Raw genomic sequence first — 27656 nt, forward strand, 5'->3', positions numbered from 1 at the left:
ATAAACTCAACATAGCTGAGATTCCTCAATAATTAATCCTGTGAGTGGGTTGGTAAATTAACATGTAAATTGTCAGCATACGTTGGGCAGGCCACAAGAATCGCTTGCTTCTTATATGTTGTTTCTTAGTTTTATTAGGTAGTCAGTAGCATTTTAAATTATACATTTGTAAGATCTAAAAAATATCACCTCATATGACGTGTTACAGAATGTTTAAACATCCCTCATTTGCAGGAAAAAGACACTAAATATTGTAATTTCTTTCCCAAGGAGCATTGCAGCTACAGATCATGAGCCAACAGATGCACGGAAGTCATTCCCATGTTTCGATGAGCCAAATAAAAAAGCAACTTACACGATTTCCATTATGCACAAGAAAGAGTACAATGTCCTCTCCAATATGCCTATTGAGGTAAATATGGAATAATTATTACCATAGTAATCCATCCTAACCACACTGATATCTTTTTGGGTAGGGAATCATTCTCAAGCAAGTCATGCATTCTATAGAGCAGGTTAAAGGGAGTGTGTCATCTCAATTTTTTTTTTCTCCGGGTGCTCCGGTTTCCTTCCACACTCCAAAGACGTACTGATAGGGAGCTTAGATTGTGAGCCCCATTGGGGACAGTTGGATACTAATGTGTGTAAAGCGCTGCGGAATATAGTAGCGCAATGAAGGGAGAAATACAGCCAGGATTACATGGCGACCACTCAGATGAATGGCTGTTGCAATACATGGACTATGGGAGCTTACAGAGCTGGTTCATAGAGAAAAATGACGAATCGTCCCCATCCCGGGAGGGGGGGGGGGGGGGGCGCCGGAGGACTTAAAGTTGCCCCGGAACAAATGTTAACAGTGGCCCTGTTTTGTAGTTTGGTCCAAATTGATCGAAAGCAGGGTCAGAAATACTATATTGTGGCACATTTATACCACCCCAACAGTGCCATATACCACAGTCCATTACAAAATACATCCCGAAAATCTTCCACTGGCCAACCATGAGGAGGACCCAGGTGGCCCCTTGGGCATCGGCCCACCAGGATATTTCCCTGTAAGGTCTATGGCCAATCCACCCCTGTCCATATGACACAAGACAAATATTTTAAGATATTATGATGCCCACAGCAGGAAATAAGAGCAGGAACTGAATATTTGAGTGTCTTGCAACAGAAATAGTCACGTCCATTAAACTGCGGGAAAGTTCATATCAACAATTGCATATATGAACATCGGGAAATGAGAATTGAACATATTAGCTACACAAAACATGGATGAACTCTATTTCAGGTTGTGACAGTATCCCTAACTTTTTTTTTCTATTTAGCATACTCATGACCACGGAAATGGCTGGAACCACACACAATTCCATAAGTCAGTGCCTATGAGTACATACTTGGTTGCTTTTGCAGTCCACCAATTCACATTTGAGGAGAGAATTTCAAGTCGAGGGGTTCCTGTAAGTAATAATCTTTTTTTTAAACTGAAAATATTATTTCAATATTTGTGTAACAAATGCTAAGTTCTCATCTACTCTTAGTTTACTGGGGGACTGGTCATTGCTAAATCATTAAGTGTAATACTTGGGGCCCCTAATCCAGAATCATCGGTTATAATCCAGGGATGAGAGTAGCTAGAACTCTTGAGGACCTGCAGCTCTATGGACAGCCCATTGATTCACTGGGAACTGTGTAATTCTTTGTTTACTCTGTGGGGAAATTCCAGGGAAATAAAATAATAGCTGACAGTTTCTTCCACATATTAAGTTGATCTGTGGGTGTTAAAAAGTAAATTTGATAGATGATCCTTGACCCTAACATGGCACCCTACTCAATGGGATAGCAATTGAGGCAGACACAGCAGAGTTCAAAAGAAGAGAACTTTACTCCTGTTGGCATAACAAGCATAGTGGTTAATGCAGCCGGAGTAGAGGATGGGAGTGGTAGTGACCCTAATGTAGTGTAGTTGTGTCATGGTGTCCTACCTCAAGGCCATCACTCCCTGGGGTCCATTGCAGTGAAATTTGTAGCACTCAAGAATGAGGCAAGAGTTGAACATAATAAAGTCTATTTTTTACTTAGTGCAACGTAGAACTTGAAAATACAAACCGTGGCAGAAGGTTTTAGTGCAATTCTCTTCTGGCACCAGTAAGGATATTGAGGCAGGTTGGTTGGTGGCCATTTAGCACTTGATACTGACTTAGTGGTTGTTTGGTGATGAGGGTGGCTCTCACCTTACAGCAGTGTCTGTACACGCTAAATATAGCAGTTCACTCTGCTGTCTTTATCCTCTCAAGGCTTTACTTGAGGCAATTTCTGTAACAGGAGTAGGATCAGCCCACTCCCACCAAGAGGGGAGGAACAGGGTGGTTAACCCTGTTCCTGCCAATCTTTGCCATACCTTCCTTGGTAGTGATAGCCAGGAAACAAACAGTGAAATACAATGCATAACAATAAACAATTAAAAGTACCCCAGGTCTGGGGTACAACAGTTACAAACAGTGATACTGAGCTTGGCAGTTACAGTTTCTATCAGGCACTCAACATGATGGTTACAGTCATAATGTGCACACAGCTGGGTTTGCATTTGGCAGTCTCATAGAAGTGAATGGAGCAGAGGTCACACATGCGACCCAACACTCCATTCTCAATGGGAAGTTCGGCGGCACTTGTCAAACATCTAAACTCCTGATTATCTCTTAGAGAAGCAAAAGACTGAGCAGGTTAAAATCTAATATGCCCTTTCCCTTTTTCCCACACATGTTATGGGCTTGTACCCATTGAATTTCAGCAATTCTAGTTGAAATAGTCAGGGTAAATAAGCAGCAGCATTTGGAGGCCTGATCCTTAGACAGATTTTGAACTCATTAGGAAATATCTATAGTTGTATACAGTCTTGGCCAAAAGTTTTGAGAATGACACAAATATTAGTTTTCACAAAGTTTGCTGCTAAACTGCTTTTAGATCTTTGTTTCAGTTGTTTCTGTGATGTAGTGAAATATAATTGCACGCACTTCATACGTTTCAAAGGCTTTTATCGACAATTACATGACATTTATGCAAAGAGTCAGTATTTGCAGTGTTGGCCCTTCTTTTTCAGGACCTTTGCAATTCGACTGGGCATGCTCTCAATCAACTTCTGGGCAACCCATTCTTTCATAATCACTTCTTGGAGTTTGTCAGAATTAGTGGGTTTTTGTTTGTCCACCCGCCTCTTGAGGATTGACCACAATTTCTCAATGGGATTAAGATCTGGGGAGTTTCCAGGCCATGGACCCAAAATGTCAACGTTTTGGTTCCCGAGCCACTTAGTTATCACTTTTGCCTTATGGCATTGTTCTTCACCAAACTGTTGTTGGATTGTTGGAAGAAGTTGCTGTTTGAGGGTGTTTTGGTACCATTCTTTATTCATGGCTGTGTTTTTGGGCAAAATTGTGAGTGAGCCCACTCCCTTGGATGAGAGGAAAACACACGCATGCATGGTCTCACGATGCTTTACTGTTGGCATGACACAGGACTGATGGTAGCGCTCACCTTTTCTTCTCGAGACAAGCCTTTATCCTGATGCCCCAAACAATCAGAAAGAGGCTTCATCGGAGAATATGACTTTGCCCCAGTCCTCAGCAGTCCATTCACCATATTTTCTGCAGAAGATCAATCTGTCCATGATGTTTTTTTGGAGAGAAGTGGCTTCTTTGCTGCCCTTCTTGACACCAGGCCATCTTCCAAAAGTCTTCGCCTCACTGTGCGTGCAGATGCTCTCACACCTGCCTGCTGCCATTCCTGAGCAAGCTCTGCACTGGTGGCACTCAAATCCCGCAGCTGAATCCTCTTTAGGAGACTATCCTGGCGCTTGCTGGAGTTTCTTGGACGCCCTAAAGCCTTCTTAACAAGAATTGAACCTCTTTCCTTGAAGTTCTTGATGATCCTATAAATTGTTGATTGAGGTGCAATCTTAGTAGCCACAATATCCTTGCCTGTAAAGCCATTTTTATGCAAAGCAATGATGGCTGCACGTGTTTCTTTGTAGGTCACCATGGTTAACAATGGAAGAACAATGATTTCATGCATCACCCTCCTTTTAACAGGTCAAGTCTGCCATTTTAACCCAATCAGCCTGACATAATGACCTCCAGCCTTGTGCTCGTCAACATTCTCACCTGAGTTAACAAGACGATTACTGAAATGATCTCAGCGGGTCCTTTAATGACAGCAATGAAATGCAGTGGAAAGTTTTTTTTGGGATTAAGTTAATTTTCATGGCAAAATAGGACTATGCAATTCATCTGATCGCTCTTCATAGCATTCTGGAGTATATGCAAATTGCTATTATAAAAACTTAAGCAGCAACTTTTCCAATTTCCAATATTTATGTAATTCTCAAAACTTTTGGCCACGACTGTACAGATCAGAAGTACTGGTGGTTGCTACAAGCCACAAAGATTTTGCTGTACAATAGTGTTAAAAAAATAGCAGCGAGTTTAAAAACGTAAATAAGTCATCCAACTTCTGACACCTCTGAACGGGGTATTCCAGTCGAGGATGATTGGACGGCATTCCCCAGATCTTTTGCTTTTTGGGTTTTGCTTCATAAACCACATTTTTTATGTCACTCCACAAGTTCTCTATGGGACTGAGGTCAGGGGACTGGGCTGGCCACTCCATTGCCTCAATCCTGTTTATCTGTAACCAAGATGTCATTCACTTACTGGTGTGTTTTGGATCATTGTTGTGTTGCCTATTTCAAGAGCATTTCTTCTTTAGCATTGGGCAATATGATCTCAAGTATATTAATATATTCAAACTGATCCATGATCCCTCATATGCGATAAATAGGCCAAAAACCATGGTATGAGAACTATCCCCATATTATGATTTTTACACCGCCATGCTTTACTGTCTTCACAATGTACTGTGGCTTGAATTCAATGCCTGGGGGTTATCTGATATACTGTCTACAGCCACTAGACCCCCCCCCCCCCCAAAAAAAAAAATAGCAGCGAGTTTAAAAACGTAAATAAGTCATCCAACTTCTGACACCTCTGAACGGGGTATTCCAGTCGAGGATGATTGGACGGCATTCCCCAGATCTTTTGCTTTTTGGGTTTTGCTTCATAAACCACATTTTTTATGTCACTCCACAAGTTCTCTATGGGACTGAGGTCAGGGGACTGGGCTGGCCACTCCATTGCCTCAATCCTGTTTATCTGTAACCAAGATGTCATTCACTTACTGGTGTGTTTTGGGTCATTGTTGTGTTGCCTATTTCAAGAGCATTTCTTCTTTAGCATTGGGCAATATGATCTCAAGTATATTAATATATTCAAACTGATCCATGATCCCTCATATGTGATAAATAGGCCAAAAACCATGGTATGAGAACTATCCCCATTTAATGATTTTTACACCGCCATGCTTTACTGTCTTCACAATGTACTGTGGCTTGAATTCAATGCCTGGGGGTTATCTGATATACTGTCTACAGCCACTAGACCCCCCCCCCCCCAAAAAAAAAAAATTTGCTTTCATGTCATTTTTTTTCAACAAGACTTTGGTGGGAGGTTTTTTTTGTTGGTAACTTGGTTTCACTAAATCATCTTCTCATTGGAGCAGTACTCACTGGTAACTTTAGATCTTTTTTTTTTATCTTTCTGGAGGAGATCATTGGCTGAGCCTTTGCCATTTTGGTTATACTTCGATGCATTCAAACGGTAGTTCTCCGCTTCATTCTGCGTATTTCAGGTTTTGGTTGCCACTTCAATGTATTTAAGATCATTTTAGCGGAGTAGTCTATAATTTGCTGCACTTCTCTCTGTTTTTGCCTTTCCGATCAACATTTAATAAAAGTATGTTCTTCTTCCGAACAATTTCTGGAATGACTCCTTTTCCCCAGTATTTCAGTAAGAAATGCATTATAACCAATATTTGCAACATTTGCCACCCACCTACCTTAAATAAGGGCCAATTGACACCTGTTATTCCACATAATGAATGACTTTACCCCATTGCTATTATTTTGAGAATGCCCCTTTCAATTAATTAGTCAATTACTCAAAATGAACTACATGCATGTCCTAATTGTTAGGTCTAAATTTTTACTCTTACCACCTATTATTACTCTACCACAGTGTTCCTCAACTCCAGTCCTCAAGGACCCACCTGCCGGTCGTGTTTTCAGGATTTCCTTAGTATTGAGCAGGTGATAGAATTAGTGTCAGGACTTACCACAGGTATTCATTGTGTGGGATACTCTCAAATCATGACCGACAGGTCGGCCCTGAAGACTGGATTGAGGAAAGCTACTCTGCTACATTTACGAGTAAATTATTTGCTATGTAGAAATATCATTTCTACCAAAAACTGTGAGTTATCAGGATAATCATGTTGGACTGCTATTTTTTGAACACTACTGTATCTGTATACAATAGATTGTATTTAGGAATGAGCAAATCCAAGGTACTACTTGGAACCGAAACCGAGTTCGGTAAAAGGTTTTTAACAGTAGAAATTAATTTCTGAAGTTATTACCCGAAGTCTCGAAAAACTTTGCGAACTAATAACTTCGGCTCATATGAGCTAATACATTCTAATACTGTATGGAGCGCTCACTCCATACAGTATTCTAACTAAGTTTTATGCGAATCGACTTGGGAGGAAACATCCCTAATTGTATTGTATCAAGATTCTAACAACTGTGGCAAAAGTGACAGTATGGCAAATTATACATAAATAAAATAGTTTTAAACAAGAGGTACACTTTAAATTGTGTTTAATACAGCATGTTCTCAATTGAACTTATTTTTATTGCAGCTAAGAATCTATGTGCAGCCACTACAGCAAAAAACGGCAGAATATGCAGCCGAAACCACAAAAGTTGTGTTTGACTTTTTTGAAAAATATTTCGATATGGACTATTCTCTTCCAAAACTTGGTATGTATTTTCCTGTATTACTGTCAGGGTGTGTACCAAAGTACTTATTATTATTATTAGTAATATAATTAATCACAAAAAATCCAGCAGTTTTGGATTCTATGTGATACTGAGGTTGCAGTTATGCAACTTGCAAATCACACTGCAACCCCATTGAAAAAAAGTAAATCATTATATCAGGTGCTTTATGCTGGAGGAGAAGCAACAGCCACCTCTGAGAATGTCCTGGCACAAATGAGACCTCTTCGGGTATGGCCGCACATGGTGGGTCCACTGCAGCAGCGGAAAATCCACATAGGATCTGCCGATATACCGCAGCAACAAAATCGTCTCCAAATGGTGCAGACTTTGATGTGGAAATCCACACTGAAATTCTGCAGTTTTGCCACAGATTTATGCCCTCTGCATTACAAATGTTAAATCCGCACTTTATGTCAGGATACATGTGGATTTTTTCTTACAGAAAACATCCAGCGTGTTCATCACTTTGTGCAGGGCCGTCTTTAATATTGATTGGACCCTAGGCAAAAATTTACTTGGGCCCCCTGGATCCCGCCTTCCCACACCTTAGCAGGCAATCACGCCCTCCACCACAACACACACACAAAAAATGCACACATCTGGTAGAGTACAGTGAATGACTGTAAATACTTCCAGTTCTGAAGACTCCAGCGGCTCAGGATCAGTGCTCTGGGCAGCTGGCTCAGGCTGGAAGTGGGCACCGCTCTGCAGGAAGGAGACCAGGCCTCGGCTCACCCTGGCGTTACAGTGCATCCCAGCACCCCACAGTATGAAGTATAGCACCCTATAGCAGTGATGGCGAACCTATGGCACGGGTGCCAGAGGCGGCACTCAGAGCCCTCTCTGTGGGCACCCACACCCTGGAAAAAGTCTATGGTGTACCAATAAGCTATAGACTTTTCCTGCCATTCATCAGCGAAGGGCGTGCTATGAACGGCACAGGCAGCGCACTGAATGTAGGCGGTTATTATAGCTAAATGATAAAGTACATGGAAGATATACTATATTGGTATTCAGGTTAAATTGCCGTGTTGGTACTTTGTGATAAATAAGTGGGTTTAGGTTGCAGTTTGGGCACTCGGTCTCTAAAAGGTTCACCATCACTGCCCTATAGTATACAGCAACCACACAGTATGCAGTATAGCACCCCACACTATACAGTACCCCACAGTATATAGTAGAGCAGTATAGCAGCCCACAGTATACAGCACCTCACGGTATACAACACCTCACTGTATAGCACCTCACCGTATACAACACCCCAAACTATACACGATACAGCCCCCCACACTATACAGTACAGCAGTATAGCACTCCACACTATACAGCACCCACAGTATACAGTATACAGACCCCCACAGTATACAGTACAGCAGTATAGCACTCCACAATATACAGCCCCCCACAGTATACAGGCCCCCCCCCACACTATACAGGCCCCCACAGTATACAGGCCCCCATAGTATACAGCCCCCCACAGTATACAGGCCCCCACAGTATACAGCCCCCCACACAGTATACAGGCCCCCACACAGTATACAGCCCCCCACACAGTATACAGCCCCCCACACTATACAGGCCCCCAACACTATACAGCCCCACCACAGTATACAGCCCCCCCACAGTATACAGGCCCCCACAGTATACAGGCCCCCACACAGTATACAGCCCACCACACAGTATACAGCCCACCACACAGTATACAGTCCCACACAGTATACAGCCCCCCACAGTATACAGGCCCCCACACAGTATACAGCCCCCCACACAGTATACAGCCCACCACACAGTATACAGTCCCACACAGTATACAGCCCCCCACAGTATACAGGCCCCCACAGTATACAGGCCCCCATAGTATACAGCCCCCCACAGTATACAGGCCCCCACAGTATACAGCCCCCCACACAGTATACAGGCCCCCACACAGTATACAGCCCCCCACACAGTATACAGCCCCCCACACTATACAGGCCCCCAACACTATACAGCCCCACCACAGTATACAGCCCCCCCACAGTATACAGGCCCCCACAGTATACAGGCCCCCACACAGTATACAGCCCACCACACAGTATACAGCCCACCACACAGTATACAGTCCCACACAGTATACAGCCCCCCACAGTATACAGGCCCCCACACAGTATACAGCCCCCCACACAGTATACAGCCCACCACACAGTATACAGTCCCACACAGTATACAGCCCCCCACAGTATACAGGCCCCCACACAGTATACAGCACCCCACTATACAGTAGTTTACAGTATATTAACATAACAGTCCCTGTCACCTTTTTCTGATGTAATCTTCACACAAAAAAAGCTCCACGGTTAACTTCTGCAACACTCCTGGTAGGACCTGTGATGACCTCATAGCCATGTGACCAGTAATATTGCTAGGTTACTGGTCACATGGTGATGATGTCATCTAAGGTCCTAGATCACAGCTCTAACACAGTACGATGCATGGACTCAGTGCCGGCAGGCATGGCATGGCAGCACCCCCTGTGTAGCTGACAGCCTGACACCCGGGGCAGTGGCTAGCAGGGCTCAAGAGGCAGCCCCCTTTTGCCCCTTGGTAAAGACGGCCCTGACTTTGTGGCTACTCTAAGGGTAAGGCCACATGGTCAGGTTTTTGCATTGCAATTTTGAAAAACCAGGAGTGAATTAAAAAATCGGAAAAGTCGTATTTTTCACTTCTTTTATGATGCATTCCTGATTTTGGCTTTGAAAGCTGCTGCAAAAAACCTGACCGTGTGGCTGTACACTAAATGCTTTATATTTTCAACATATGTGGCCATACCTTTACACTTTAAAAAAACTCTGAAGAATATGAGAACAAATGCTTATCTTTATTTTCCAAATCAATTATTACTATAATGTCTGTTACACATTCAAAAACAGATGGAAATAGAAACAAGACATGTTTAACTATGAATCTTCTTAAGTAGTGTAGCGTCATCTGGCAGTGTCTAGTAGACCCTTTCACAGTACTATATGGCCACATGGTGCGCAGCTGTGATGTGCAGCTGCTGAGAAGCAGCCATGGTGTGGCGAGAACCTCCCTGCCTTGCAAATTGCTCTGGTATTCAAGTAACTTATTACAAACTATTTCTACTTATTATGATCTGTTTTCACTCAGTGGAAAAGCAATTTGTAATGATTTACTTCAATACCAGCATGTCATGCAGGGCTGTATGGATGTCTCCACACAGTGGCCTCTCCTCAGCCGTGGCACAGACGTGGCATGTGGCCATACCCTTTACAGTGCTAGATACTTGATGCAAACCAGGACAACAGTCAGGGGACAACCTGATGAATTGACTGCTGTTAAGATCTAGCACATACTAGCATCTGGAGGGTTCATGCACATGACCATTGGTGTTTATGCGGTCCGTAAATTGCGCATCCGCAAAACACGGATACCGGCCGTGTGCTTTCTGCATTTTGTGGAACGGAACAACCTGCCCTCTATAGAACAGTCCTAGACAAAAATAGGACCTGTTCCATGTTTTTGCAGGTGCCGCAGAATGGACATATGGATGCAGACAGCAAGCAGTGTGCTGTTCGCATCTTTTGCAGCCCCATTGAAGTGAATGGGTCCGCATCCGACCTGTAAAAAATGCGGATTGGATGTGGACAAAAACCATAGTCTTGTGCATTAGCCCTAACTTCCTGTGATCTCTGTGGAGTAAGGAGATGGATGGCAGGGCAGAAGTTGGGGATGTCTGGGTTGATGCTATCAAGCTACTATCAGTATGTGTCTATGTTGGTACTTGTTTTACTATACTTGTGGCAATGTTACTATTAAGAGCCTCCATCTTGTTTTACATCACTTCTTGATGTCAAGGATAACAAAGTATGCTGTGCTACTTTTAGGCCCCTTTCACACGGGCGAGTTTTCCACGCGAGTGCAGTGCGTGGGGTTGAACGCATTGCACCTGCACTGAATCCTGACCCATTCATTTCAAAGGGGCTGTGTACATGAGCGATGTTTTTCACGCATCACTTGTGCGTTGCGTGAAAAGCGCAGCATGTTCTATATTCTGCGTTTTTTCATACAACGCAGGCCTCATAGAAATGAATGGGGTGTGACAGATATATGACTGTGGCATAATCTAAATTATAATCAGAAGCTATATCAGATCGGTGTGCGTCCACTCCCACTGCTCTTGAATGGGAGCTGAGTTGCAGTACACAGTAGAAGGAGCCTTCTACATCCGCCATAGTTTATGGTGAAACAGCTGGTTGTGCCAGGTGTCTGACCCCACCCATCGGTATCACAAAGCTGGTATGTCCCTTTAATATGCTTACTCTACAAAATTCTAATAAATTCCACAGTAATGGTGCATTCACAGTAATTGTTTATGCAGCATAATTAGCTATTCATTTTAAATGTGAGAATCAGGCCATTTTGCATCAATTAATGGATGTGGTATATTCATACCATTGACCTCTATATAGCGTCCCTCCTCTTCTGGGAGGATTTTTGCCTTATGGGTCCACTTTCAACCAAGATGACCATCATTAGGGACCCTACACACACACATTTGCTAAGGCCTCTTTAGTTCACACCATAGAAACCCCTTGTGTTTTTTCCCATTCTGCATGCGTTTTTTGGGCATTGTTTTAGTGGTGTTTTTTAGTGGCATTTTATTTCCCTGTACAGAATATCAAAACACCAGAAAAAAACTGGAGCTTCAACATGTCATGTCTTTTAACAAATGCCAGAGACCCATAAATGGCACCTAATTCAAGGTGCCGGTAGCAACAAAATACATATGTGTCCTGCATTCCATATTCCCTATAGACTTTCCGCTAACATGAAACGTACCAATATCAGCAAGGGCAAAAAAATCCACAAAAATCACACAAATGCACAAAAATGACAGAAAAAAACCTGTGTGAAACCTCAACCCCAAAAGTATGGAACCCTTTTTCAACACGACTAAGGCTACTTTCACACTAGTGTTTTCCCTTTCCGCTATTGAGATCCGTCATAGGATCTCAATAGCGGGGGTAAACGCTTCAGTTTTGTCCCCATTCATTGTCAATGGGGACAAAACTGAACTGAATGAAACGGAATGCTCCAAAATGCATTCTGTTCAGTTTGGTTCCGCTCCCATCGCGGACAGAATAACGCTGCAAGCAGCGTTTTTCTGTCCGCGATGTGGTACGGAGAAAGACGGATCCGTCCTGACACACAATGTAAGTCATGGGGGACAGATCCGTTTTCTCTCACACAATAGAAAACTGATCCTTCCCCCGTTGACTTTCAATGGTGTTCATGACGGATCCGTCACTGCTATTTAAGACATAATACAACCGGATCCGTTCATGACGGATGCATGTGGTTGTATTATTGTAACGGAAGCGTTTTTGCAGATCCATGATGGATCCGCAAATAACGCTTGTGTGAAAGTAGCCTGATTCCAGTTGAACACTTGAAAAATGTAGATCCGTTGTTCCATTAGTTTCTTTCCAGTTTCAATATAAAAAGCAGGAGCCTGATCACCAGACATTTGTGAAGTAATCATTTTATGCCGAGAAAGTTTTCATGGTCTTCAGTGTTTCATGTTTTCACCGTTTCTTGAAAATTTAATATTTTCTTGACATTATTTCAGAATAATCTCAATTTTGCAACTATGCAGCTATTTTATTATTGTTTTGTTTTTTGTTATTTTCTTCTCGCCTAGATCAAATAGCAATACCTGATTTTGGAACCGGAGCCATGGAAAACTGGGGACTAATCACATATAGGGAGACTAACTTGCTTTATGATCCTAATGAATCTGCAACAGTCAATAAGCAGAGAGTTGCTGCCGTAATTGCTCATGAGCTTGTCCATCAGGTACATAGCTGAGCTTTATCCTGTTCCTAGCCATTAATTGGTCCTCCTCTCTTACAACAGTGGGAAAAGCTGAACAAGACAACCTCCAAATAGATTACATTCAGTGTCGAGTGCACCCATGTGCTTAAAGGGGTATTCTAGGATTGTAATATTGATGTTAGACCCCTGCCAATTAGATATTGATGGCTTATCATCAGGGTTAAGCGATTCAAAGTATCCGAAGTGGAATTTCATCCGAATTTTAGGAAAAATTTGATTCGCCACAAAGCTGAATTTCCCCGTGCTTCGTGGGAATCAATTTTCCCTCAAATGGCGGTAAAAAAAAATCATATTCAGCTCATCCATTTAAGCCCAAAGGGGCCGCCGTGGCCATCTTGATTGAAAATCTCTTGCACAGGGACGTATGACATCACCACAACGTCAATCAAGAAGGTGGCCTCTTCGTGCTAAAATGGATAAGGTATTTTTTTTAACGGATAAACCCCTGAAAGCCCACACTATTAGGGCTCATAAACACGACGGTATTTTGCGTTCAGTATACTGGCCGTTTTTTTAGTTCAGTATGCGGAACATACACTGAACCATTCATTTCAATGGTTCAGCAAAAAATACTGAAGTGTCTCCGTGTGCATTCCGTTTCAGTATTTCCGTACCGTGAAAGGATAGAACATGTCCTATTCTTGTCCACAAATCACGGTGCTTGGCTCCATTCAAGTCAATAGGTCCGCAAAAAAACGGAACACATACGGAAATGCATCCGTATGTCTTCCGTATCCGTTCCGTTTTTGCGGAACCATCTATTGAAAATGTTTTGCCCAGCACAATTTTTTCTATGTAATTACTGTATACTGTATATGGCATACGGAAAAACGGAACGGAAAAACGGAAACGAAATTACAAAGAAATGCACTTCGCAATGAAGTAATATGTTATAAAGAAAATTTCTTTGTGAAATTCAGCAGCCGAATCGAATTTTTCAAAACTTTGCTAAACACTACTTATCATCATTAAAATTCTGGAATACCTCTTTAATTTTGTCCCCAAAGCAGAAGAATAGTGAGGTATGTACATCCAGACGTATTCATTTATAACATGGTCAACATTGAAGGGGTTGTCCATGTTATTTTTATTGATGACCTATCCTCAGGACACCCCCGCCGATCAGCTGTTTGAAGAGAAGGTGCACACCGTGCCAGTGCTGCCTCCTTTTCATTGTTTACCTGCTTGCTGTCGCATCCACAGCGGTGAGCAGGCGTAATTACACCAAAGCCATCCCATTCATTTCAATGGGACGGCTCTGTAGTATACAGTTATATGGGAACGAGAATACCATTGAAATGAATGGGGCGGCTGTGAATGCGATGGTGAGCAGGTAAACAATGAAGAGGAGGCAGCGTTGGCACGGCACCCCTTCTCTTCAAACAGCTGATCGGTGGGGGTGATGGGTGTCGGACCCCCTCCAATCTCATATTGATGACCTATCCTGAGGATAACTTGGACAGCCCCTTCAAACTTTTCAGGATCTATTTGGACAATTCTGAACTTATCATTTAATATAAAAAGGAACGGATGCATCCTGATGTGCAAAATCAAAATGGATCTGTTTAATTCCAGTATTGAGATCCTCTGCCCGATACCAGAATTAGCAACGCAAATGTGAAAGTAGCCTTAATCTATCCCTCTGGCACTGGATAACCTCTTAAAAATTGTGGCCCATCTGTACATATCCTTCATTGTTATAAGCCGCGCGAGACCTACAGTGTGGCCATTAACAATGAAGACCGATTCTAAAGTGCGCTCTGCATTAGGTAAATGAAAGGCAGCTGAGGCTAATTGGTCTGTCGGTTCTTGACTACACCACTACTGCGACCTGACCGTACCATAATATATGCTGCCCTCAGATCCTTGCCGTTCTGCTTTAATGAAACACCCATAAATAGTTACCTCCCCTGTAGTGTCTGCACCCCTATATGTTATGCCACTGAAAGGAGGATTTTATTTGCATATCTGTGTTTAACAAATAAAATATGTTCTCATCTGGCATCTGCTGGATTCCTGAAGAGCAGTTACTATGTCATTGTAGTCACTGCTACAAGCTCTACACTGTTTCATGCAAACGTTTGTGTTGCTTATTTATTTCAGTGGTTTGGAAACATAGTGACGATGGACTGGTGGGATGACCTGTGGCTGAATGAAGGCTTCGCCAGCTTCTTTGAGTATTCAGGAGTGAATTCAACAGAACCTCTATGGAACATGGCTAGTTGTTTTTGTTTTTGTATTTTGTTTTCTTTTAGCAAAAGAAAATATAACATTGATAACAATACTATTCAAAGACACAAAGAATTGCCACTTTCAGATTCTTCAAAGCCATGAAAAATAAAGTGAGACAAAATAACGGAAAGGGAGAATCACACTGGGGGCAATTTAGATTTTTGACATCCAGATTTGACAATTTAAGGCAAAATGTACAATCATGTTTGTCTATTTTCAACAGCAATTCTTGGGGTTGACAGACTGATACATACTTATTAAAATTGCCACTTTCAGATTCTTCAAAGCCATGAAAAATAAAGTGAGACAAAATAATAGAAAAGGAGAATTACACTGGGGACAATTTAATTGTTGGACGTCCAGATTAGGCAATTTAAGGCAAAATTCACAAACATTTCTGTCCATTTTCAACAGCAATTCTTGGGGTTCAGATACTGATATTAGTACTACTCCTACTACTAGTATTGAGTAGGAGAATAGGCAGATTTATAAATGCATTAAGACATTTACTAGCGCTCATTTTAAAGAACCATGTATTACATGGCCAGATTTAATGGCAGCCATATATTGTCTCGTTTGCGGTGGCCAATACAAGAGAAATCCCTTTGGGGGGCTGTACAAGAAACTTTCTCCACTTTTGACTTAAAGGGAATCTGTCACCGGTTTTGTGGTGTCCTAACTAAAAGCAACATAAAATAGTGACAGATCTCCTTAGCAAAATGCTGGGACACTTTCTTTAACCGACTGAATATTCTGATCTCCAGGCTTCCTCCACCACCCTAATGCTAATTCAGTTGGAAACTGTCAATCAGTGGCAGGGGGCAGAGAAAGCCACAAGCTCATAAATATCGGGATTCGGCATGTGCTAATGCTATTAGAACCTAGCAGCGACTGGTGACAGATCCCCTTAAAAAGTTTTCTCTGGGAAAATGATTTTTTTATCCCTCAGCCTGCCAGTCCTACTGAAAGCATTATGGTCATATGCTCTGCTGCAGCCAGTGACTGGCTTCAGCAATGAGAGTTGTAGTAGCTTCAACAGTTATTCACAGTGCCAATCCTCAAATTAATGCTCCCTAGGGCCAGGCAGTGACAGGAGGGTGCACTCTTTCTTCCATCGGGGTACACCCTGATGTTGGGTTTCCTGCTTGATGGTAGTTGGGGTGTCTTTGGTGTTTTGAGTGTGGTATGGGTGCAGGGTAGGAGGTTTAGGTGCTGTGGTGGATGATGCTGGAGTTAGTAACTAGGCCAGTAGGAGAAAGTAAATCAGTCTCTCTTTACTAAAGTGCAGAATAGGAGTAGTTGTACATCCAACAGTTTCAAGGCACAGTTCACAGTGCGAATATTCCCAATAGCAATGCATTCTGTAATTATGGTACTTCTTCCCTCTATCTTTATCCCTCTTCCTCTCTCTGCAGAATCTAAGGCTGCTAGTTGTGGATCTTGCAAACTTGTCTATAATTCCCAGGCTGAGGGGTACAGAATTAAGATAGGCTCTTGTGTTTAGTTCCCAGGCTGATGGGTACAGTATTAAGATACAGCTGGCCAAACCATGACATAATGTGGAAGTGTGTATTGGCAAAGCTCCCTTACACAGCACCTAAGTCTCTACCAGTCTTAAACGAGCATAGTACCTCACTGTCTGACTCCAGTGCCCGGACTTTTAGACACTGGACCTTTTAATTCTTTCTCTCTTCTCTCTTTATTGAGTACTTTAGAGTAGTGATGGCTTTATTGCCAAGACAGACAGAGAGTCTCTGGAAATCAGACATAGTCTTCAGGAGAGTGAGCACATGAAGGTCCTCCCTTTTCTTCAGCTAGCACTAGACTCCCAAAACTAGAGGCAGACCTAAGTCCATCCTCTAGAATCCTAAAAGGAGCTGAGTCAATATTGTTAACCCCGACAGATCAATACAAAACTACTGAACATGCAATTTAGTAAATCAAAGCATTACATTAAACAATTAGCATTGCAACACCAAACCTTTTGCAAGTATCCTGGTCTGGGGTACTGCACGGACAGCATATAACTGATGCAGCCAATCACTGGTCCCAGTGGTAGAACCTAGCATCATAAAACTAGTGGCAGAGAATAGATTAGAATAGAATACAAACTGGAGGTGAGGACTGGAGCCGCAAAGCTGAAAATAGTGGGTTTGGTATATCTTCTTTTATGAATTTATCACATGGCCAATGGCCTTGCCCACACTCTGACCCCACCTTGCCCCATTTTCAGAAAAAAAAAATACTTCCACTTATATTTGGATGCAATGGCATTTTATGATGATGATATGTTCCCCCACCTTATGTCTAGTGCAGATCCTGAGGGAATAGTACATGACACAGATAAGTCCATTCATGCCCTGCTCTCGGCATAAACACAGAAAGATTTCTCAAAACTGGTTCAAAGGAAAACTGACTTAGTTGCTCAGAGCAACCAAACAGATTGCACCTTTTCCTTTGCACCAGTTTTGATAACCCCCCCCCCCCCCATTGTATCAGTTTTGCCCAGAGGGTTTATGTCTTGTGTTTTTGTACATATGGAAATGTGTAATTTGTTTCATTTACTACAATAACAGATCTTCAAAACTACAATCTCTTTATTTTGCAGCCCGACCAAATTATAATAGATGATTTATTACCTGTAATGAGAGATGATGCACTACAGTCCTCTCACCCAATTATTGTCGATGTCTCCACCCCAGCAGAGATTACATCCGTCTTTGATGCCATTTCATACAATAAGGTTAGAAAAAATATCAGAAATATGTTTGGGGCTCTTGTGTCTTTTGCATTAATTCGAAAACGAAATATAGTGACTCTGGAAGGATGTGTGTTTTTTTTACCTTACCATAGGTTGAAAAATAAAATACTGCACTAATATTTCATTTGGATTAGCTAATTGTTCCCTAAAGGCATTCCGTTATGCATTCCGTCATAGAATTGCGTTATGGTCCGTGGTAACGGAATCCATAACTCAATTCACCTTTTACCACCAAACGAAGTGTGAACGAATTTCATAAGCGGAAATTCGCTCATCTCTAATTATAATATAGCCTGTTTTTGAGAGAATACAACTGGGATTTGTCCACCACCTGTGAAGATACCAGCAAATCTACTGAAATATGTTGGGGCATAATGTGGCAGATTTATTGTTTTTTAGTATAAATATGTTAAAAAACCTAGGAGGAGGTTTATTAAGACCAGCTTTTAATACACATGCCTTTAATAAGGATGGTGCACCTTTTAGTTGTCAGTGTGATTGAAAACCAAATCTAGATCTGCCGTAAGTTATGGTAAGTTCAGCCATGGGAGGCCACTTGCCCCCATAAATCCCACTCAATTTTCAGGTCATTTTTAAAGAGTCACGAGAGAAGCGAAAAACAGCAAAGTCACAAATTTTTGTGCAAATGTGGCATGAGTCAAAATGCCATGTTTCACCATAGTATTTAGGCCACATGCCACGTTTATGAAGCTCCTTCACTACTTTTTCCACATTATGGCGGATATTTATTAAAGCTTTTATGCCACTATTGGGAAAAGTGCCATCATTTACGACTTATAGAGCTTCTCAACACTTTTCTGAAGTGGCGAGAAAAGGAAGGCCTTAATGGAGGGGGCAGGACCTCCACTGCTGCCAGATCTACTATGACTTGTACAAGAAACTGGCGTAAGTTCTATGCCAGCTCCTGGCTGGTGCAGACTTGAGTTTCTGGCTCACATATTGCCAGATATGTCACTAATCTATTAAGAGGCATCTGACTCTTACTAAAATAGGCACATCTTACTTCACCACAGGCGTTCAAGACTGATGATTGGGAAACACCAGTCTTGATTAATGTCCCGCTATGTGTCATAAAAATTGGGCAAGGCTTTCAAGTCACACTAGGTGCACACAACATTTTTAGGGGAAAATCTATGAAAAAATAAATCATGGCATGCCTTGGGAGCCAATGCTTCCCATGCCTCAGTGACTGCCTATTGGCCTGCTATAGAGACCTGTAGGGTCTCCTACATCAGTGTGCAAGCTCAGTGCACGAGGCCTAATTCGGACTTACCGGTATTCCCCATTTGATGAGCAATCAGAATTTTTGGAATACACAATGTATATCAATAGCCAGAAGCAATTGACGCAGTTCCTTTTATATAACATGTAACTTGATTTCACACAAGACCTTTACCATAATCTGAATCATTGTGTAAGATACAAAACAAAAATAGTAAATCTTCATTATGTTTCCAGGGAGCATCCATTTTAAGAATGCTTGAAAATTGGATTACGCCAGAAAAATTCCAGTTAGGATGTCAGGTACAGTATTATATTTTGTTATATTAAATTATATTATATACAGTATTATATTACAGGAAATAATATATTGATTAGTTTATGGTATGCGGTTACAATTCTGACATATACAACATAAAAAGAATCTCAGTTGTAGACATGCATTGAAAAGTAATAACCAGTCTGTAGCATCTTTTCTCATAACTATGTATTTTGTTGTTCCTCTGGAATCATTATTACTACATTGACAACTCAGTGTTGTCATTCTCCTTGAAAAACGGATGCGACCCTAAACATTGCAGCACTATGAGCCCCTATTGTACATTGTGAGATTGTGTAGTAATCATCATACATTTCTAACAGGTATAATGACATAGCAACAAAGTGTTTTTAGAAAATAGACAGATTTATAAAAACAAAGATGTGTGACAGGTTCCCTTTAATCATTCTTATTTCTGAATGTGCCAGAAAATACCTACTATAGTAGGTTAAATCATTATAAGAACTATAAAAGTCAACATTTTTTGTATGTGTATTTTTTTTACTAAGTTTTCCAAATAACAAACAATAAAAAAGTAGACATTTTTCAAATATAAGATTAAGTGTAAGATTTGTAAATTCAATGGATAGTATAATATCACAAGCATAAACTATGACATAAATACAAAGGAGAGTAAGGCTACATGCACACAAACGTTGTTTGTTTCCGTGTCTGTTTGTTGTTGTTTTTTTGCGGATAGCATGTGGACCCATCCATTTCAATGGGTCCGCAAAAATATGCGGACAGCACACCGTGTGCTGTCCGCATCAGTATGTCTGTTCCGTAGCCCAGCAAAAAAAAAATAGAACATGTTTTAGGCATTGTTACAATGGATCTGCAAAAAAGATGGATGGCATCCGGATGTCATCCTTTTTTTTTTTTTTGCGGATCCGCAATTTGCGGACCGCAAAACACATGCCGTCGTGTGCATGTAGCCTAAGGGTGAAGCATGTCACAATTTGCCAAGTTATAAAATTAGACCAAAAAGAGACATTAACCAGCACGGTAATTCTTTTAAAAACACCCAGCTGTAATTTATGTCAGGAAATTTCTCATCCTGGTCATTGTCTGTAGACATGACCTCCTTGGTTGTCATCATCAGCTCCTCATATGCATGAGATACTTTTCAGCAGGGGCAAACTGGAAACTTAAAGTGGCCCTGGAAAACAACTAAAAGTGGCCCCATGTTGTTGGCAGGTCCAAATTGACAGAAGGCATGGCAACACAAGAAGGCGGACCAGAAGTACCATATTGCAGCATAAAATACCACCCCAGCAGAACCAAATACCACAATGCAACACAATATTCTGCCCCAGTAGAAGGAAATACCACAGTGCATGACAAAATAGTTCCCCAGTGGAACAAAATACCCCCCTAGCTTCCTCAGGGTGGCCTGAATTCAGGAATCAGGAGGTCACCAGCCACCAGCCAAGTGCATAAGTACTTGACACTCCTAACTCTGAGATAGTCAGATCATTAGCTAGCTGGTTGGCGGTAGTAAGGAGGGCTCAGACGGCTCCCTGGGCATCAGCCCACCAGGAAGTTTCCCTGTACAGTCTATGGCCAGTCTGCCTCTGATTATCAGTGAATCACTTTTTGGAAACATAGTCTGGACAAGTTGAATGTTAACCTGCCATCACCAGTGTCTTTAGATCACTGACTTACCTTCTTCCACCCACAGAAGTAATGCTCGTACTCTGCCAAATAACCATGTTAATATAGGTGCTAGGGACCATCTGAAGGTGAAGTATTCATTAGGCCAACATGGGGTAGCGGCACAGGATTTTGTGTTGCATGCCATTGTCTGGAGATAACCAATCTGTTGCCAATATCTGATAATATAATTTTAAGATTTATCTTTTGGAATGGAGTGGACTCCACAGTCATGGAAGCTGGGCTGTTGGGGGTTATTGGTAATGTGCTTTCTTCTTATTTTCTTGTTTGCGTAGACAATATATAATGAATTATATTATTCCTACATTAGAATTATCTAAAGAAATATCACTTAAAGAATGCCAAAACAGATGACTTCTGGGGTTCTCTGGCTGAGGTGAGAAATCTATGGAGATGCTTATTTTTTTAATTATGATTGCTACATATTGATACAAATATTTCAAGTGGGTTCTCTTAATAAGGAAAGGAATAACATATTACACTAGGGTGTCCCGTTACTTACTGGTCAATGGGGGTCCATCTGTCTAGACCCCACTGATTCTCAGAATGTAAGGGCTGCAGTGCTAGAATTTGATATCAGTGATATTCCCTGCACAGCGATGCTCCCGGCCTCTCTCTGTACAGGGAACTGCAATACACCCCATTCACTTGAATAGATCTGTGTTGCAGTCCCTTGAGACCTCCTTCTTTAGACCTCCTGCACACGAACATGTGCGCCCCGTTGCCGTATTGCAGACCGCATTTGCGGATCCGCAATACAAGGGTGCCGTTCTGTGGGCATTCCGCATCACTTCAATGGGTCTGCAAATCCAGAGATGCGGAATAGTGCGGGACAGAAGCATGGAACGGAACCCTACGGGAGTACTACGGAGTGCTTCCATGGGGTTTCGTCCCGTACTTCCGTTCCGCAAAAAGATAGGACATGTGAACATGTCCTATCTTTTTGCGGAACGGCCGGATCCGCTGCGGCTGCCCCACGGACGTTGTTCGTGCATTGCGGCCCGCAATTTGCGTGCCTCAGCGCGACCACGGGGCAGGAGACCTTAGACTGCTGCTCACTAGAAATGCTGAAGAAAGTTGGTTACGATTTCAGTACAGTACAGTGGAATGTCTTGATGCTATATGTACAATGGGACATAAATGGGAAAGCTCCAATGCTATCTGACAACGCAATTTATCAGTCCTCTTTCTTTAGGCAAGTGGCCAACCAGTCAAAGACGTCATGGACACCTGGACCAGACAGATGGGTTACCCAGTGCTCAATGTACAATCTGGAAATCATGTTCAGCAGAAAAGATTTCTTTTGGATCCAAATGCTAATTCATCTGAACCAGATTCTCCATACAGGTATGTGATTATTATTATTTATTGGACAGTATGTCATAGTGCTATGCCACTGGTAATAAAGCCTGAATCATTTAACCTCCACGGTGATTGCAAGTTGCAAGATTAAAGGGTTATTATTACATCTCTGCCAAACATGGCTCAGATCACAATGAGGGTTCATGCACACGTAACGCGTTCACATTAACCCCCCACCGAGTTACATGGTGAACTTAATCCCTTCACCATCGAGGTCCGCAGTACCGTAACCACATTTGTGGTACCAATTGAATTCTATCAAATTTATGTATCAGCCCTCCATTGTGATAATTATCTCCATTTAATCTATGTTTTGTTTATTCATATTTTTTATTATGTGGGTAAATATACAGTATATATTTAGATATTATCAATAAAAGTGACGTTTTAAGGGTATATACTGTTCAGTGATAGTGTTTAAAATATTTACCCAGTCTTTATACACTAAAGTATTCAGTTAGTCATTCCCTATGCGGTAGAACTGTGCTATTCATTCTCTGGGTCCGTTTTTTATTACAGCAATACCACATTTGTATAGTTTTTCTATTGTTTCTAGTGTTGTAATACTTTTAAAAAAACTTAGAACTTTAAACCTAAACTTTACAAAAAAATATTTTTTCGCATTAATTTGTCCCCGATAACTTTATGGAGCTGTGGGAGGGCAAATTTTTTTGTGGGGTGATCCGTAGTTTTCAGTGATACCATTTTGCAGTGTGTATAACATTTTTTTTTATCATGTTTTAGTCAATTTTTGGGGAGGTGAAGTAACAAAAAAAACAGCAAATCGTCCATTTGGAATTTATTTTCCCATTACGTCATTCACCATACAGGATCAATACATTTATCTTTTCATGGTTCAAGCATTTTAAGATGCGGTGGTGAAAATGATCTTTATTTATTTTTTATCTTTTTTTACTATGGAGGAAAGGCGATGTTTAGAATTTTTATATGTATATTTTTTATATTTTTAAAAACTTTGTAACTTTTTTTTACTTTACTCTATAGATCACTACTCCCATTCACTACTGTGATTTACAGTAGTGAGTGGGAAATTCAGTATATTTTTATGGAGCACTGCCACCTGCAGGCGTCGATGAGAATATACTGTGAGAGGTAGTCTCCGGTCTATCACCACTAATGAATTGCTTCCCCAATCTCAGTGCAGGGAAGCTATTCGGGCCATGGGAGCACAAGGGTCAAATGTCTACTATAGGCATTATTGCTGATTGCAGACATTTGCCCTGGATGTCTGCTGTGTGCCCACATCCACCATACATGTACTGTGGATGTTGTGAAGAGGTTAAATGAGACGGGTTTCAGAGGTCTCACACATAGTAGGCCACCTCATGCCCACGTCCCACCCACTTTATGAAAAAGTGGTGAGGGTGTCAGATAAAGCTAAAAAGTCATAAATGTTGTCACAAACTGGCACCAGTGGAGTACAGGAGGATCTTTTGGTGGGCCCGAGCACTAAAACGAAAATAGGCAACTACAAGGTCCCACCATCTTACCAAGAAAACACCATTGTTTCCTAATGTCTACTTCATTGCATGTAAAGGGCTTTTATCAGTTGTCATAGGTGTTATTGGTGGATTACGATCTGAAAGAGAAGTCGGTACACCATTGGATAACTTGCTGTGAACAATTCCTATGATGACCACCTTATTCTAAACAAACTAGCTGTTTCATAAAAGGGCTTCACATACGTTTCTTGCACAAGGGTCCTTTGTAGTCTATGTCCACCTAGAACAATATATCCTATTAAATCTTAAGTCCTGTAAGTGCCACGAAATGAAAAATTACTTAAAAGTGGACATGCACTTAACCTTGTCTAGATAGGAGGGTGGGTCCTCGGAATGATTTCTCTAATGAGCCCACGGAACTTCAGTCTGATGCTGTATATAAAAATTATGCCTTAATTATGTAGAATCTGAAAGCCCTTTCATAAATGACTCCTAGAATGTGTTGGCACAGAGAAGGGTCTGACATGTTATTGACACAATGACGATGACACGTGTTTCTATCATTTCAGCTACACGTGGAACATCCCAGTGACATTCTATGCTACTAGCAACATAGATGTCAAGCACATCAGTTTTTACAACAAATCAGGTAAAATTGAAGGCTAAGCAACAGAGTGAGTTGTTTGTAGGCAAGTGCACTTTCATCCAAATGACAAAAATGGTTCCAATGTTTTATACTAATGCTTGTGGCATGATAAATTTACCTAAGCCCACCAAGCATGATATAGTGGTTGCATGAAATAAAAAAAACAGGATGCATATTTATTTTTTGGGATTGATAGGCCTTATGCACACAACCGTTGTTTTATTCCGTGTCCGTTGCACCGTTTTTCGTGATTTTCTGCTGACCCATTGACTTTCAATAGGTCCGTTGAAAACTCGGCTAATGCACCGTTTGCCATCCGCGTCCGTGATCCGTGGTTCCAGTCCGTCAAAAAAATATAACCTGTCCTATTATTTTCGCTGAAAACGGTTCACTGACCCATTCAAGTCAATGGGAAAAAACGCGGAGGCACACAAGATTGTCATCTGCGTCCGCGTCCGTTTTTTTCATATCATTTGCATGGCAAACCTGTCTTACACTTTTTTTTACATTCCTTTATGTCTGGTGGTCCTCCAAAAATAAAGGAAGACACACGGACACAAAAACGGAAATGGATCACGGAACAACGGAACCCCATTTTGCAGAACGGAACACAACAACGGTTGTGTGCATGAGGCCTTAATGTCATAGATAGGAGATCATTGGTTGGCTATTCATTACCTGATGCAGAGGGGTTATAGTATCACTTTCTGGCCAGTCCATGGATTGCAGGATGCCCAGGTGCCCAAGTCCACAATAGGACACCTCTTTTAAGAAGAAATAATTCTTAAACACCATGATTTACTTTTTAAAGGAAACCTGTTATGTTGAACATGGTGTCCGAGTTGTGTCATGTTACAGAGTAGCCGGAGCTGAGCAGATTGATATCTAGGTTTGTGGGAAAAGATGCTGTATAAATTATAATTTATGCACTTAAAGTCCTGCTCATTCTGGGCTTTGAAGTCAAGGAGGCAGTCCTATCAGTGACTGACAGCCTTCCCGCTATGACTGTGTATATCAATCTGCTCAGCTCCTCCTGCTCTATAACATGCTGCCTGCAGATTACATTGCATTTTCATGGTGACAGGTTCTCTTTGACTCTGGGTTCAGACCTGAGCATTCTGAAACGAGTGCACTGTATGCGAGATTGTACGGGCGTTTACAATCGCGCATACAGAGACTGGCGTTCACACATTGTCGCGCGTTCCCGAATTTCTATGTGCGGGAACGCGCGACAAACGCCCCAAAAAAAGCTCAAGCACTTGTTTGAGCGTCGGGCGTTTTACAGCGCGATCGTACGCGCTGTAAAACGCCCAGGTGAGAACCATTCCCATAGGGAATCATTGGTTCTTGCCTGTTGTGCGTTTTACAGCGCGTAGGAACGCGCTGTAAAACGCTCAGGTGTGAACCCAGCCTAACAGTAGTTGACATTAATGGTCAAGGTGTAAAATCCAATGTAACTTTTCACTGAATATGTATTACTTATAATTATTATTATTGTATTTACAATAATCATCTAACAGATATTTCTATACTTCAGCACCTTCACTAACTTTGGAACCCTATAATAATACAGTGGAGTTCTTGAAGATAAACAATATGCACTTTGGATTTTTCCGGGTAAATTATGAAACCCAAGTATGGAATCAGCTGGCAACTTTATTGCAGGCAAATCATATGGTATGTATTATCATATATTAGAGCCAACGTATTAGAGGTCATTTGCTAAATACTGGCATTTCACACACTGGTCTTAGTAAAAACTCTGCTGTAAGGCAGAGCAAACCAATCTTCTGCTGTCCATCCACCAGAACGGAAATCTACTCGAAGGTCCCTTCCGCGGCCTATGGCCTCCCGCGCATGCCTAGTCACTTTTTGTAAAAGTGGCAAGGGTGTCGAAGAAGTCGCACATTTTGTTCCTTACTGGAACTTGCGACATCATTTGTGACTTTGTATGTCAGAGAACTCTAGCAGAGCTATAATAAATGACCTCATTGTCTTCTCAATATGCATAATATAGTATTGGGCTTATGACTATTTCTATGGATCAGTACGTAACCTGTTCCAGTGTTTGATTAAACAGATCTCTTAACATATAGTGTGTCTTGGGGAGGACTATGACTCTTGCTGGTAGTGAAATCTAAAATCAGTTCATCTTGACATCCCACTGTATCATCCGTTGGGTATTTGCTTTTGGTTATTCCATCTACTGTACAATGTTTTGCTCTATTGAGGTTTGTCTTAGGTAAGAGAACTATATCAGTCAAACATGTCCAACGTGTTATAAAACAATAGTGTAATAATCTAAGATATGGAAATGATGGGAAGTAATCAGAGCTTGGACTGTATTTATCAACCTTAATCTTAGTGGTAGTGGTTTTTTAACCCTACATTTAGGGGTGTGAGCAGAACTGTTTGCAGAAACTATTCTAGTGCAGGCTGTAACACATTAATACATATGTCTAAACTAAATTTTCACAATTGGACTCACTGGTGTTCTAGGTTTTTACGGCAGGAGACAGAGCTGGACTAATTGATGATGTTTTTGCCTTAGCAAGGTGAGTATGATGTTGCATTTATACGATATACAGTATGTGGAAAGAGACATATAGATCAGATAATCTTCAAGTGCTCAATGTTCTCAATCAAGTGCGTGCTAAAATATTATTCTTATGCAAATTTGCATGAGTACAGCTACAGGGGATGTTGGTTTTATTATCAATTCCCATGTGAATGATACATTTACAACAATTACTGGGAATTGTCTATCTGTCTATCACAACAATAAAGTTCTAAGACGTCTCAGAAGACAGGCTGATGTGCAACAATTGTGAACTGCCAAAGGCAATGTTTGTATAATGGCCCCAGGGAGTTAAAATGACTCATTTCCCCCACAATGGCATGTCAGAAGTTACAAAGTGCAGAGTATGGCCTGGCGTTTCTGTCTACATTTCTGATAATTGACACAAATAGGAAAGCAGACTGATTGTCACCATTTATATTTAGAAATAGTTTATACTCCTTTCTTACCATAAACATTTGTTTCCACTGTCTGTATACAAATAGATAAAATTAGAAAAAAAATCAAAATAGATAAAAAATGAGAAAAATACATA

General features: G+C 41.4%; 1 protein-coding gene across 1 annotated transcript in view; it reads left to right on the forward strand.

Annotated features, from left to right (window-relative positions):
- Positions 1-27656, forward strand: part of LOC122919442 (glutamyl aminopeptidase) — an 80503-nt gene that overhangs the window by 13228 nt on the left and 39619 nt on the right. Inside the window, exons 2-13 of the mRNA XM_044268520.1 lie at positions 271-412; positions 1326-1457; positions 6808-6928; positions 12651-12805; positions 14948-15061; positions 17685-17819; positions 19317-19382; positions 21383-21448; positions 22268-22419; positions 24467-24546; positions 26081-26220; positions 27043-27098. Coding sequence (XP_044124455.1) covers positions 271-412; positions 1326-1457; positions 6808-6928; positions 12651-12805; positions 14948-15061; positions 17685-17819; positions 19317-19382; positions 21383-21448; positions 22268-22419; positions 24467-24546; positions 26081-26220; positions 27043-27098 — 1359 coding nt within the window. The remainder of the gene's footprint in view (positions 1-270; positions 413-1325; positions 1458-6807; positions 6929-12650; positions 12806-14947; positions 15062-17684; positions 17820-19316; positions 19383-21382; positions 21449-22267; positions 22420-24466; positions 24547-26080; positions 26221-27042; positions 27099-27656) is intronic.

This window comes from Bufo gargarizans, chromosome 1, assembly GCF_014858855.1.
Source record: "Bufo gargarizans isolate SCDJY-AF-19 chromosome 1, ASM1485885v1, whole genome shotgun sequence".
Classification (NCBI taxonomy): Eukaryota; Metazoa; Chordata; class Amphibia; order Anura; family Bufonidae; genus Bufo; species Bufo gargarizans.